Raw genomic sequence first — 13,506 nt, 5'->3', positions numbered from 1 at the left:
TGGTGTTCTAAATTAAAACACGAGTCCTTAGAGAGACGCTCTGTAGTTTTAAATCAGAACTCAAATCCTGAAAGAGAGGTTTTAAATTTATAAATCTAAACAGGGGTCATAAAAGATGGACCATACTTACTAGTATCTTGGCATCGCTTTAGATCAAGGATCTCTATGATATTGTCTACGTGATTCATCTTCTCCTGGTAAGTCATGCTGTCTGGCAGGCGGAGAAGAGCAGTATACTGTGGGTGATGAAAGGGAAAAAGAAACTTTAACCTCATGTCATGACGGCTGCATTGCATGCAAAATGCATATGTTTCATACAGTCACTTTAGAGCTTAACTTCAAAGATTGTTGGAATATTTTAAGGCTGCATTTCTTCAAGTGTTTTGGTCAAACTCATGGTATTACTCTAACACTTGATTTATACATGTCTCTTAAACACAGCGAAGTGAAAAGCTGGGTGTGAATCCTGACCGGTTTCGGCTTTATTTCGATGACTTAAAAATAAAGCTGAAACTGGTCAAGATTTACACCCAAGTTTCATTTCTCTGTGGTTAAAAATATAAATGTAAGTATGATCTGGTAAACTATAATACTGAGTAATTACTCTTACATATATATATATATATATATATATATATATATATATATATATATATATATATATATATATATATATATATATATATATATATATATATATATATATATATATATATATATATATATATATATATAAATTATATTTTACCATTATACTTCAAGACAAGAACAAGTGTATATACAGCACTGGAGAGAGGACTCACAACAAGAGTCTGCCTTAGAGTGATGTCAGTGTAGAAGATATCCTGCTGAAGGACGTAACAAATCTGTCTTTTGTGGCGTTTGCTCAAAGGGACGCCATTGACAGATATACTGCCACTTGCAGGACGGAGGCGACCGCTGATCACGTTGAGCAGCGACGTCTTTCCAGATCCTGGAAGATAAGGGATGGAATCTAGAGGTAAGCTAGACAATGTTCATTATTTTTATTATTATTATTACTGTATTATTTCTGAGAAAACACGCAGTTATTATTTTCATTTTGATCATTCACAATAGCATAATTATATATTTCCAAGTGGAGGCTCTGTCATACCGTTGAATGACAGAAGAGACATGCAACGAAAGAAGTTATGTGCAATAAGGTAAGAACCTTAACGATACAGTAACAGTAAACAGAGTAGAATACACAATTAGCTAACCGGTTCCAGCATGAAAACCTAATGTTGTGGGAAATATCCGTAGACTTTCTAAGATGAGTGCACATGGACTTAAGATTCAGCCTTTCTACTGTAGCTCTCGTTTCTTCTATATACAAGAAGACTCTTTATCAAACTATATATATATATATATATATATATATATATATATATATATATATATATATGTATATATATACATAAAAGCCTATATATCTATATAAATATACGTTATATAATACACACACTATATAAATACACATATATATAATACATATATATATACACACATATATATATATATATATATATATATATATATATATATATATATATTAAGCCATAAGCTATCCTAGCAAGAGAATGGTCTTCATGTATTCAGACAGTCTTCCTCTTAGCTTTCTTAGTCATCTATCCGGCGCAATCTACTGTAAGTCTTTTCCTCCTCCCTCCTAACAATTCCTCATTATACACACTCTTCACCAACTTCATATCCTTCATTGTTTCTATCATGTCATTCTAAATCAAACTTTTTGCCACTTTTACTTATCTAAACTTTCCAACCCTTTCAATTCCTCTTTCACCACACATAATTATCAAACAATTTACTTCAGCAACCGCAACCTTTTTTTTACTTTCATTAGCACACGTCATCCACACTTCATTAGCACACGTCATCCACACTTCACTAGCACACGTCATCCACACTTCACTAGCACACACGTTATCCACACTTCATTAGCACACACGTCATCCACACTTCACTAGCACACACGTCATCCACACTTCACTAGCACACACGTCAACCACACTTCACTAGCACACACGTCATCCACACTTCACTAGCACACACGTCATCCACACTTCACTAGCACACACGTCAACCACACTTCACTAGCACACACGTCATCCACACTTCACTAGCACACGTCATCCACACTTCACTAGCACACACGTCAACCACCTTCACTAGCACACACGTCATCCACACTTCACACGTCAACCACACTTCACTAGCACACACGTCATCCACACTTCATTAGCACACACGTCAACCAAACTTCACTAGCACACACGTCATCCACACTTCACTAGCACACACGTCATCCACACTCCATTAGCACACACGTCAACCACACTTCACTAGCACACACGTCACCCACACTTCACTAGCACACACGCCATCCACACTTCACTTCCAAAAAGGAAACTTAGCTTAACAAGCCCTACATTGGCTTCTGTGCACTCGGTCTCTCTCGCTAGTCTTCTGCTCACATCCTACTACTTTCCTTGTATATCCTGTGACTCATCTCTTCCCTGATCCTACCATCAGCCAAGATATTCGCTCACAGTTACCTAAGTGGATCAACCACTTCCATTTTCCACCATTAACATTCGCTCATCCATCTTCCTGGTTTCCTGCTTACTTTTTCTCTCAGCTTTCTTCCCTGGAAAATACTTCCAAGTTCTTTCTCTAGTTTGTGCTGTTTGTTTTCACTATCCATAATGGGTGCTGCATTATCTGCAAAAATCAACCATTCGATACTTCATTTGCAACCCAGTTTTATTCAACTACTATGCACCTATATCTGTTCATCTTTTCCTGATTTCTCGCTCGAGTTACTCCACTGTTAAGAGATCAAAACTCTCATGAGGACATTACACACCTTTGTCTCAGGTTTATTTTTGTCTCTATCGCAAAAACTTCCGATTGCTGTTGGTAACTTTTCTCTGTACCACACATCCTCAACAGTCCAATTCTATCACAAGCTTTTCCAAAGTGCATGCGTGCCGATTACATAACTCCTTTTCCTTTTTCTTTCACATTTATCACATAATTGTTTTCTAAAAGAAATGATCGACACACACACACACATACACACACTCTCTCTCTCTCTCTCTCCTTTGTCTTAACCACCATTGTTCTTCCTGTATCAATCATTCCGTCATCTGCCTGACTTCCGTAGAAGCAGACCCTACACCTCCCTGGTAAACTAAGTAATGTTATGCTCCTATAATTTTTCCAAGAGCCTCTATCACATTTACAGTTATGGAGTGAAATAACTATTCCCCTCACTCATTCCTCCGGGGCCTTTTCCTTATCCAGACATATCTTACCATCCGTCGTCAGCCACTCCAAATGTCAATTACCTGATGGTCCCATGACGGCCAAGACTTCTCCAGGTCTGCAGGCGCCAGAGATTCTCGAAAGAATCGTCTTCTTTCCGATGGTGAGACAGACGTCGCTGAAGACGACGTCTAGGGGTTTCCGTCGTGGCCATCCAGTTGACACTCTGCAGAAGAAAAACGATGTTGGAATTAGTCAAATATGTATAGGAATATGAGAGGAAGAGTTCGTGCAAGATACGTGTGAATGGTATAGCGTTTAGGGGCTGGTGGTACTGATTGGCTACTGGTGAAAATTCTACGTATATGTTGTGGAAGTTGTCTGCACGGGAGGCTTATCCATGCCTGAGCTTTGAAAACAATTTTGCAATGATCACTGACCTGTTTTCAGAATTTTGTCTTTAAAGTAAAATTTTCTCTTTAAAGCTACGACTTTGGTGTGAGACGACTTGATGTTGAATGAACAAATACAGTAATCTGAAGTTATTTGGCATCATAACTACGGCATGATATTAAAACAAGTAAAACATGCGCCCAAGTTTCTTCGGCGCAATCGAGTTTTCTGTCTTTCGGTGGTCTAGATATAATGCTGTATGAGCCGCGGCCCATGAAACTTTAATCACGGCCCGGTGGTGGCCTGCCTATATGGTTGCCAGATGCACGATTATGGCTAACTGTAACTTTAAATAAAATAAAAACTACTGAGGCTAAAGGGCTGCAATTTGGTATGTTTGAGGGTGGATGATCAACATACCAATTCGCAGCCCTCAAGCCTCAGTAGTTTTTTAGATCTGAGGGCGGACAGAAAAAAAGTGCGAACGGACAGACAAAGCCGGCACAATAGTTTTCTTTTCAGAAAACTAGAAGGGAAGGAAATAAAAGAAATGATAATTACAATGGCCTCCATATTAAGGAATGCTGCGTTATGAATTATTTATATAGGTCCTGGGGAACAAGCATCATTAAAATCAAATCTCCATAAAAGACTCGAAATATCGATTAAAAGGAACAAAGGGCATTGTTGAGGCCAGTTGGTGCAAATGAAAGAATAATGAGCTAAGGTGTCCCACAGGAAAGAATGTGATGAACACAAGAGTGAGTGGAGGAGAAATTAAATAAATATGACAAGACACAATGCATGCTGAAAAATTTATCCCTGCATCTAGAAACAAACAAAAAAGTTGAAAACAAATCGAGACGATTTCACCAGAAGCTTAACGCTGACTTCTTACGGCATTCTAATGTCACACATGACACCACTGCACTCAATAAACATTTAAATGAAGACCCCAGTCCCCAGGAAGCCTCGACTAGGTAATTACCCCCGGAATGGATAGAATCGTACTACACTTACAAGTTCTAGTTATTATTCATTCTCTCTCTCTCAAACATACATACATACATACATACATACCTAAACACACACACCATATCAAAATCGCGAATCATGTATCATTTTCCCCTTGCACAGCTCTAATGACAGAGGCACCCCAAAGGGAAAGGGGGAAGTGAGAGAAAAATGTCGCCACGTTGTGATGACCTCAGGGATCTGGCACAGGACAGACACTTGAGGCGAGAATTCATCGAGGCCCTATGCTCCCCCACCCCCACCCCCCCGGGGTACCGCAGGAACTGATTGGCTGACAGACAATCAGGCATGCAACTGATTCAATAACTTTTACGAAATGCAATGTTCTTCCGCATAAGCTTTTCGAACCCAAATCGTCAGTCCTTCAGACGACAAAGTCCTGAACGTTGCAGCTGGTAAAAAAGTGAAAAAGGGAAAAAACTTGAAAGAAAGAGAAAATTGAAAAGAGGCGCCAAACTGACAGAAAGAGTGACATTCTTTTAAAGTTAAATTTAGCAACTCTTTGATCCAATCATCACTTCCTACGACAGATAACATAGTCTAGAAGAGAAAAATCATTGGCATGTTTTCAAGTATCGCGAAGGTCAACGGCCTGATAAGTAATCTTTTTTCGAATGAAATATTTGTAACAGGAAAGTGGATAATGTATTCAGAGCTTACTTTTCGAAATTCGTTTCTAAACGTCGTTTGTTCTGCGCCGTTTATCATGCTCAACCACAGTTCAAAACTGATTGATGTTCAAAAATTCAGATAAAAAATCTTGTCATCGATACATCTGATAAATCGGAAAATTTTAAACACCTGAATTTGTGATGACAGCAATAAAAAAAACCGATTCTTTGCGTCGAAAACTCTGATAAAAGAAATAATTGTGTAACTGCTATTTTAAGTTTCTATTCAGCTAGTTGAGGAGTCAAGTCAGCGCCACTACAAATTTTTAAACTAAAAACTACTGTTCTTATATTTACGGATAAAAGAAGATTGTTCATAATCAGTAAATCACGTACATTGTTGAAGTTTTCGGGAACTAACAAAAATTTCTACTCAAGATAAACTAAATCATTACGCCATCGAGAATACATCAGTTCATGTCCAACTGAGAATTTGGAAGTTCATATGGAAGGAATTTGAAATCGAAGGAACTGTTCTAGATTTGGAAAGTATTATATTTTCGTTTATATTCATAATTCATGAAGAACCAGTTCATGTTACTCTTAACATAACGGCGAAAATACTGATGGCAATTTCATAATGTAACAGAGTAGATAAACAAACAGCAAAGAATAGATAAACAGAAAGCAGAGTTACGCGAGCACATTTCCTGGCATCTCTCAGTATTTTCCCGTAAAACTTCGCACGAAGTAGCCAAAAGAGATCTCTCGCATGTTCGTTCGCGTGCGACATCGGCTTCGGAAACACGTGCCACTTCATATTTGCCACCAGTTTTGGTACTCGGCACAATAATGGAAACTGGCTCTCTCAGTTTAGTTAATGTTTGGTGTTGTTCCATATACATAATAATAGTGTCTGCTTCAAGCATTTTTATTTTTTTCCCTTATAGCCTTTTGTTTCGAGTTTTCGACAGACGGAACGAACCTTTATACGAATAATTCTCTGAATAAGATTATTCCCAGGCACTCGTTTTGGCTACAACAACAACAACAACAACAGCAACAATAACAACAACAACAACAACAACAACAACAAAATTATTAAACAAAATGCGTCTCCCACCGTTATAGAAAAATGATTACATTGTGATGTAACTTTTCATTAATGCTACATCACCTATTCAGAGCACGCTTATCTGGTTTTTATTGCAGCGCAATAAACTCCGAACTCTGTCCAGGCACAAAGGATTGATAATTTCAGCTAAATTCCGAGAGACTGACTTGCTCTAAAGGTAACTTAATATCAATTCTGTACGCAAAGATTCTGGTTCTTGTTTTCCTCCTCATCCAGCAACCAAGCTTCGTATCAAAGTATCCGCACAACAGTCAGTTCCTCTTTCTTCATTTTATGCCAGCCTAACTTGCACTGCCCTTGACTGAATTCGTGACCGTCCATGTAACCTCATCTGTAGTGTGAATTGTTATCGCAATAACAGTACATGACCTGCACACAGTTTTTTCTGTTCAAATGAAAACTGGAAAGATTACTACATACGTTAGTAATCTTTTCCTACTGACATAAGTTTCACAGAACCTTTGTAGAACGTTGTGTGAATTTTCGAATTCAAATGGTTGCGGAAGGGGGTGGGGGAGGAACCAGTTATTGTGTTTACGTTAACTCCTTTCGCCTATGGTCCTGAACGGTGTGAAGGACAAGTGTAATACTCGATGCTCTTGGTAAGTACACATATTGGTCCTTAGGGCACCCTCACCCAACCTGCAATCATTACGGCTTTGTCTTTGCCTTACAGAACGCTATCCAATAGATCTATGGAGGGTGGTAGCTGCCATGGCTTATCGGGCCTATTTCAAGTGAGCCATCAAGGTCAAAAGAAAAAAAAAAAACGTGTATATTAGAACTCTTAGTTACAGAAATTGTAATATTCGACTTCTGTGACTTTGGCTGAACTGTCCCATTCCAAAACCCGAAGAGCACGGAGAACTGAACATTTCCTGAAGAAATCGTTACAAGAAAAATATTGGGACAAAACTGAAAATGACATCATTTTACTGTTTTAAAGCCTTAATTTTCAGCGCTCACAGATGCGTTTGTACCATATTCAACTTCTTCCAGAAACGAGGGATTAGATAAAACGAATTAAGGGATATCCTTTAAAATTTATATCGTTAGAAAATTATTAGTGAATTTGCTGACGCTATGCATTTCTAATTAGTGCATTATCCGAGGCTTGTGGCACTGCGACTTGATTTTCATACTCTTAACTGTACAATTACAATACATTGAGCATAAGTACAGACAACTCGGTACACATGACCACTTAAAAGCGAGTTCAACGAATACTGAAAGAAAATCAAAAGGCAGAAACCTGGGCGAGCAATCAATGCCCCAAAGGTCGCCCAAGACATTGCACAACCCTTAGAGCGCAGACTATATAATGACTAAACGCCCTACAGCCCGCAGCGAGCCTTGGCTGACCTTGGACCCACCGTTTCAAAATTCCTGATAATCTTCTGTTTCCTTGAAGAAATTCAAGCATTCGCTTGCTGCGGAGCGGGAGACGAGAGAGCGCTTAACCAGCTGGCGTAAAATTACAGGGGGCTTGAGTGTCTTCGTTTGAAGAATTCGTTGAAACGACAAATAACGCTATCACTCTGGGTACATTTAAAATTTAGTGTACGAAGTTATACGGTTATTCAACTCGCTACATCACAGATTTTATAACTAGATGTATTGTGCTTGAAATTCACGGACCTCTTTCGTCTAGTGGTCATAACACACGTCTCTCCAACGAGAGAGACAAGGAGCGGTTGCTCGATGAGACGGAGCTTTTTAAAAATTACCTTTTCCTCTCAGTCGGGAGGGAAATCATTAAAACCTCATTTAAAGACCGAAATATTAGTGTTGCGTTATTTTCTTGTCTACTTATCCTCTGTTTAGATTTTAGTCTGAGGAAACTGCTTAAAACGTTCCTACTTTTTCCGTGTTCGGTTGAATGCAATTGCAATTCTCCTCAAACAAATACTTAACAGTTTCTGTTCATACTCTTGTCATTACTCTGACGTGAATAGTCGGTCACTAGTATTATTTCAAATGCGTATGCCTTCCCAAACTACAATTTCCTATGCGTGATGTATTTTAGTGCAGCGTTAATGTTTTCATTACACTCACCATCATTTACTAAAATCCCGTCATCACTTACGACGTAAAATGCGCTCTTAGCTAGTTATTGTTACCTGCAGACCAGTCGTCGAATGGCTTGAGGGTCCATGGTGGGACGAGTGATAGTAACTGTCGTCATCCTTGGCTGCTGAATGCTAGTCTCGCCGGAAGAGTATAGCGTCTAACTCATTCTCAAGGTGTAATACAATAGTGAGGGGCCGACAGTCCCTATTGTTGAACTGGTTACATTTTACGAGCGTCTTAGGCTGTGTGTGCAGTTGGTTGTGGGTGAGTAAGGATGTTTGTTCGTTGAACTTATTAAAAATTGAATATTGGGTAAATCTGTATTTGGGATTGTTACAAAGTACTTAGTCGGGTATGGATGTAGTTGCGTGTGTTTGTGGTTAGTCGTCTGCTTTTTGGCAGAGTTACGCAGAAAGTTGCGTGGTTTTTTTTTTATTGTAATTGACTTCGTGACTTACAGAAAGCGATTACAATTTGAGAGAGGAATAAATGGATCTCTGCAACTAACAATCGATTTAGGGTATGACATTGGTGGAGGTATGGCCTCATTCTTTTTCTAATTATTTTTTTCATAGTCTGCATGCCGTCCGTAACGTAATAAGTAAGGACACAAGACAACGCTTTTGATTTGATAAACGTGCTAAGTTGTGCCTTCATTTTTATCTTCAGATTTGTTAACTCGGGTGGCTAGTGTTACTTCCCCGTGATGAAGACCCGTTGACTGCTCAGGACTCTGCTGGTAACTGCTGTTTACATCCGAAAATAAGGGGTAAGAATCCTTCCTCTTTTAAGAATATTCGAACAAAACACTGCAAGCTAATCGTTCCTCCTTATACGACCTTATGGGTACCTCCCAACGCTAAGTCTGCCGTACGTCAGAGGGGGCTTGCTTTTACAAAACCAAAACATCTTACCTCTGGTACTAGCCTGCGGATTTGATTCGGTAACTGATTAAGTTAAAAGCTGTGAATCTTAGTTCGGCCCTGAATTTAGTCTTGTTCATGCAGTTCATTTAAAAACCTTTCAATTGTTTTTAGTTAGGTTTTTGAATCTCAAGAGTAGATTTTACTAGAATTTAAAGGAAATACTTCCCCGAAAATTGGAAGAAGCCGTAATAAACTTTGGATAATATATCGACAGGTTCAGTTAGTCTGAATATCAAAACAACAATTTCATTATAAATCTCGACCAGAACTAACATGAGGTGGACGAAGTGACGAAACCTGCAACCGGAGTTTAGGTCTGACTTTAAAGTTAGTACTGGCTCTGAGACAACCTCTAATAAAGATTTTTAGTTTTTATATTTTAACTGATTGTTTTTTTTTTTTTTTTTTTTTTATCTTTAGCGTGTAATCGCATTTATGTAACAAGCAATTATATGAAGGTCAGATACAAATTTTTTTGTAACATGCCGTAAAGAACAATTTGATTTTAACATTTAAAAAGTATCTGATGTACCTAACACTTGCATTACAAAAATTTGTGAATATTAGTTTAAACGACTTATTATACCCAACTAGGCATGTCCATTCTTATACCCAACTAGGCATGTCCATTCTTATACCCAACTAGACATGTCCATTCTTATACCCAACTAGACATATCCATTCTTATACCCAACTAGACATATCCATTCTTATACCCAACTAGACATATCCATTCTTATACCCAACTAGACTTATCCATTCTTATACCCAACTAGACTCATCCAAGCTAAGCAGTCACTCCGCAGCACCATTTCAAAACTAATTCATAAATATAATTAATCAAAATGCCATGTACCTTGAACCTTATACTATTGAAGGGCACGGGTTGGTTCATCAAGTAAGTCACTCTAGGTACTGAAAAACCACTAATCGGTATATTTGTGATTCTGGTCACACGCAGCATGTGTCAATGTTTACTTGCAAGAGCAGTCAGTGGCCTTGCAGGTGGTACGTATCTCAAGTGTTGGATACAGAAGACATTTTTTTATTTTTAACTGATCCAAGACTTTGGGCTTTCTGTGGATTGTAAGTATTAACCTGGGAATTTAATTTCATGGAAGCATTCTAAGGAAGTCAAGAGGTTCTTTGTTTGACGAAGAAACATTTGCACAGATCTGCCATTAGAGCCAAGGCTCGAGGTTAAACATCTTAAACTTTTTTTCTGAATATGGACTTTTTTTCTATTTTTTTTTTACAGTGTCGAATCTGATATCGTCTTGAGTATTTTCTAACCACTGGTATTTAATGAAAGTGCAGGTCATTAGTTTCTGCCCTGTTCCCAAAACTTATCAAAGAAGGTACTGATATGTATATTAAGTTTGTAATGCTACTGATACAAAGTTTTGCGTTCCTGGCACCATATGTTAATACCCACCTCATGGGCCTTATTGTCTTTAGGAAGTTTTCGGGTTTGCCATTCGATTCCTGTTAACGTTCAAATTTCAATCTTGTTCAAGCTTTTAATGCATACAGCAGACATGTATTAAAAGATCATTGATCTTGCAAACATACTTATAAGAAAAATTCCTAAGTAGAAGTTTACGATGAACTATGGGATTTGCGCCCCTTCCCCGCTAACTAAGAATCTCGAGCGCACAAGGTATATCGTGTGGGATTTTACTGCAAATAGTCGAATGCTCGTTTGGTCAGTCCCTTTGAACTATCCCATACTAGATACTTTCATTACTAACCAGACTATAGCAGTGTGTGTGGAGCACACTTGGACTGGCCATAATTTATGGTTACACGGTAGCGAATGTGGCTGTTACAAGGTCTTGATAATCGATAGATTGGTGATATGAGATCACAAACTATCATCGGAACTCTTTGAGATCACTGGCGCCGTTCTTGGTATGACAACCATCGCAATCTCTAATGCAGGGCAATCCGCTGAGACGCTGAACTTGAACGATTGCAAGTACTGGCTCTAAGATCGCCATACATCTTAAAATTGGTTAAGGGGTCAAGGAGGCATGCCGGTTACATTGCATAAGTTTGTGTTGCAATGCCAGCCAGATCGGTCTTTGTCAGACTACTCTTTCTCAGTGTAGCATATCCTATCTCTGCGCAAGACGAGTTTTGAAGCTGCACCTCTTGCTACATGTACCCCGACCTGCCAAAATGTCTACAGTTATGAAGGTCAGCAGCCCGTAGCAGCGGCTCCGGTCCATCTACGGCTTTACTAGGCGCAGGCAGACAAAATTTAAGATCGAGGTGGAAATTAACCAAAGAACTGGTTATTGATTTTTGTTTCTCTGTTCAATTACCGTTATCTATTACGATAAACTTTCACTGTGTTGATGGATTGTGGATGTACTCTTTAGGCCTGACGATTAACACACTTGTACACAGACATGTTTCTCGATTGTACACAAAGAAACAATTAATGCTATGTCGCCCTAGATATAGGCCTCATTTGACTATCCCTTAAAAGTGTTAATTCTTAATCACGTAAATGACATTTATATTACAAAGTGATGGTCGAAGGTTACCATTGGTAAGTAGTAGGGTAAGTAGCGGTAGCTGAACGGCTTTGCCAGACGTATAATGTAGCGGTTGTGGGATTCCTCTCCCGTTGCTAGGTTGCTCCCACAGAAAGACAGTATTCTTCTTGTAGAAAGAGAGAGAATTAATAGAAACTGTGTATCATGAGTATAGTTCAGTAAGTAGTCAGCTAGGTCTACTTTCCTCTTCCCCCCACCAAACAAAAAAAAAAAAACCGCCTCGTAGACAGGCGACAAATGTATCTAAAATTATTGATCAGTCGCGAAGACAAAACTGCAAAGTTCGAAATGGAAATCTTTGTGTGACAGTCGAATAATATAGGTGTACAACTTCTTTGCTACGGAAAGAGCAAAATAGGTGTCTTGCTTCGTTCTTGGCGCAGGGTTAGGGCCCACCATACACCACAGCAGTCACAGGGATAAATGCAGCAGTAAATACGTAAACAGTCATATTTATAAACCCGCTGTTAAAAAGAACATAAGCACTAGGGAAGATGACTTCAGCGCGGTAGGAGAGAAGAGAGATTTTCTCGAGTGGCAGGTGATGTGAGAAACATTGTTTTATAGATTTATCACACTGTTATCTACTACCGGCACACAAATGAAACGTTGCGCGGAAGTTTCGTAATACTGGGTCTGTGTGCGTGCGTTAGTTTTACATAGAAACAATAGTAATGGTAGTCGACAATAGTAATTTTTTTTTTGGGTGTAGTGAAGGGGGAGATATAATTTACACTGAAAATCTACAGGGAATAACTAGCCTAATACGAATTTCAAGGTAAAAAAATATCCGGAAATTTAATGCTAATACAAATCTCAAGATAAGAAAATGTCCGGAAAATTTAATGCTAGAGAGGTTTGCTTTTAAGTTGTCATGACTTCTGTACGCTGAGATTAAGGTGTGACTAGGGTGGTTCTCTTCAGAAACCCACACGTGTGTTTATCCCCTCCTAACTAATTGCTTGCCATTGAAATTATTTTCGTCGACCTCGTTCCATCGCAGCTTCATCAGTTTTCCTTTATACTATTGAAGTTTTCAGGTCACAGAGGCTATAGAATTTTGGACACCGGCCAGATTGCGCCCACGGACTTGACTCCACACAAGAACACACACAAACCCCCACGGTGAATATCTGGGACTATCAACTTCATTTTCCTCTTTCTTCCCCGGGGAAGATTCTCGTTTTGCTCTTCATTTTTTAATACCGAAATCAGGCATTATTTAAAGCATAACATGATTCGTTAGTTGAATTTGATAGTGTACAGAAGTGATTATCCCTAGGAAAGGCCTAATCCTGTGGTGCGTTAGGCTCACATTTCAAGGTAAGACTACTATTGCGGAGGCGTAATTGACTGATGATGATGATGTAGATTATAGATCCCACTGGGAAACAACTATTTATGTGTATATGGTTACTCTAAAGGGAAGATAGTGCGGTAGACGTATAGGTTATCACTGGTTAAGA

At 38.8% G+C, this 13,506-nt stretch overlaps 1 protein-coding gene and 1 long non-coding RNA gene across 3 annotated transcripts in view; one reads left to right on the top strand and one right to left on the bottom strand.

Annotated features, from left to right (window-relative positions):
* Positions 1-13,506, bottom strand: part of E23 (Early gene at 23) — a 63,650-nt gene that overhangs the window by 12,117 nt on the left and 38,027 nt on the right. For both annotated transcript variants that reach the window (XM_067115562.1, XM_067115563.1), the window contains exons 3-5: positions 3,390-3,532; positions 804-973; positions 131-236 (exon numbers count right to left, since the gene is read on the bottom strand). In XM_067115562.1, coding sequence (XP_066971663.1) covers positions 131-236; positions 804-973; positions 3,390-3,532 — 419 coding nt within the window. The remainder of the gene's footprint in view (positions 1-130; positions 237-803; positions 974-3,389; positions 3,533-13,506) is intronic.
* The window catches only part of LOC136845338 (uncharacterized), a 198,428-nt gene continuing 197,322 nt past the window's right edge, over positions 12,401-13,506 (top strand). Inside the window, exon 1 of the long non-coding RNA XR_010855143.1 lies at positions 12,401-12,581. This is a non-coding gene — a long non-coding RNA (uncharacterized lncRNA). The remainder of the gene's footprint in view (positions 12,582-13,506) is intronic.

The sequence above is a fragment of the Macrobrachium rosenbergii genome, chromosome 13 (assembly GCF_040412425.1).
Source record: "Macrobrachium rosenbergii isolate ZJJX-2024 chromosome 13, ASM4041242v1, whole genome shotgun sequence".
Taxonomy (NCBI): Eukaryota; Metazoa; Arthropoda; class Malacostraca; order Decapoda; family Palaemonidae; genus Macrobrachium; species Macrobrachium rosenbergii.
This window is presented reverse-complemented; position numbering and strand designations above follow the sequence as displayed.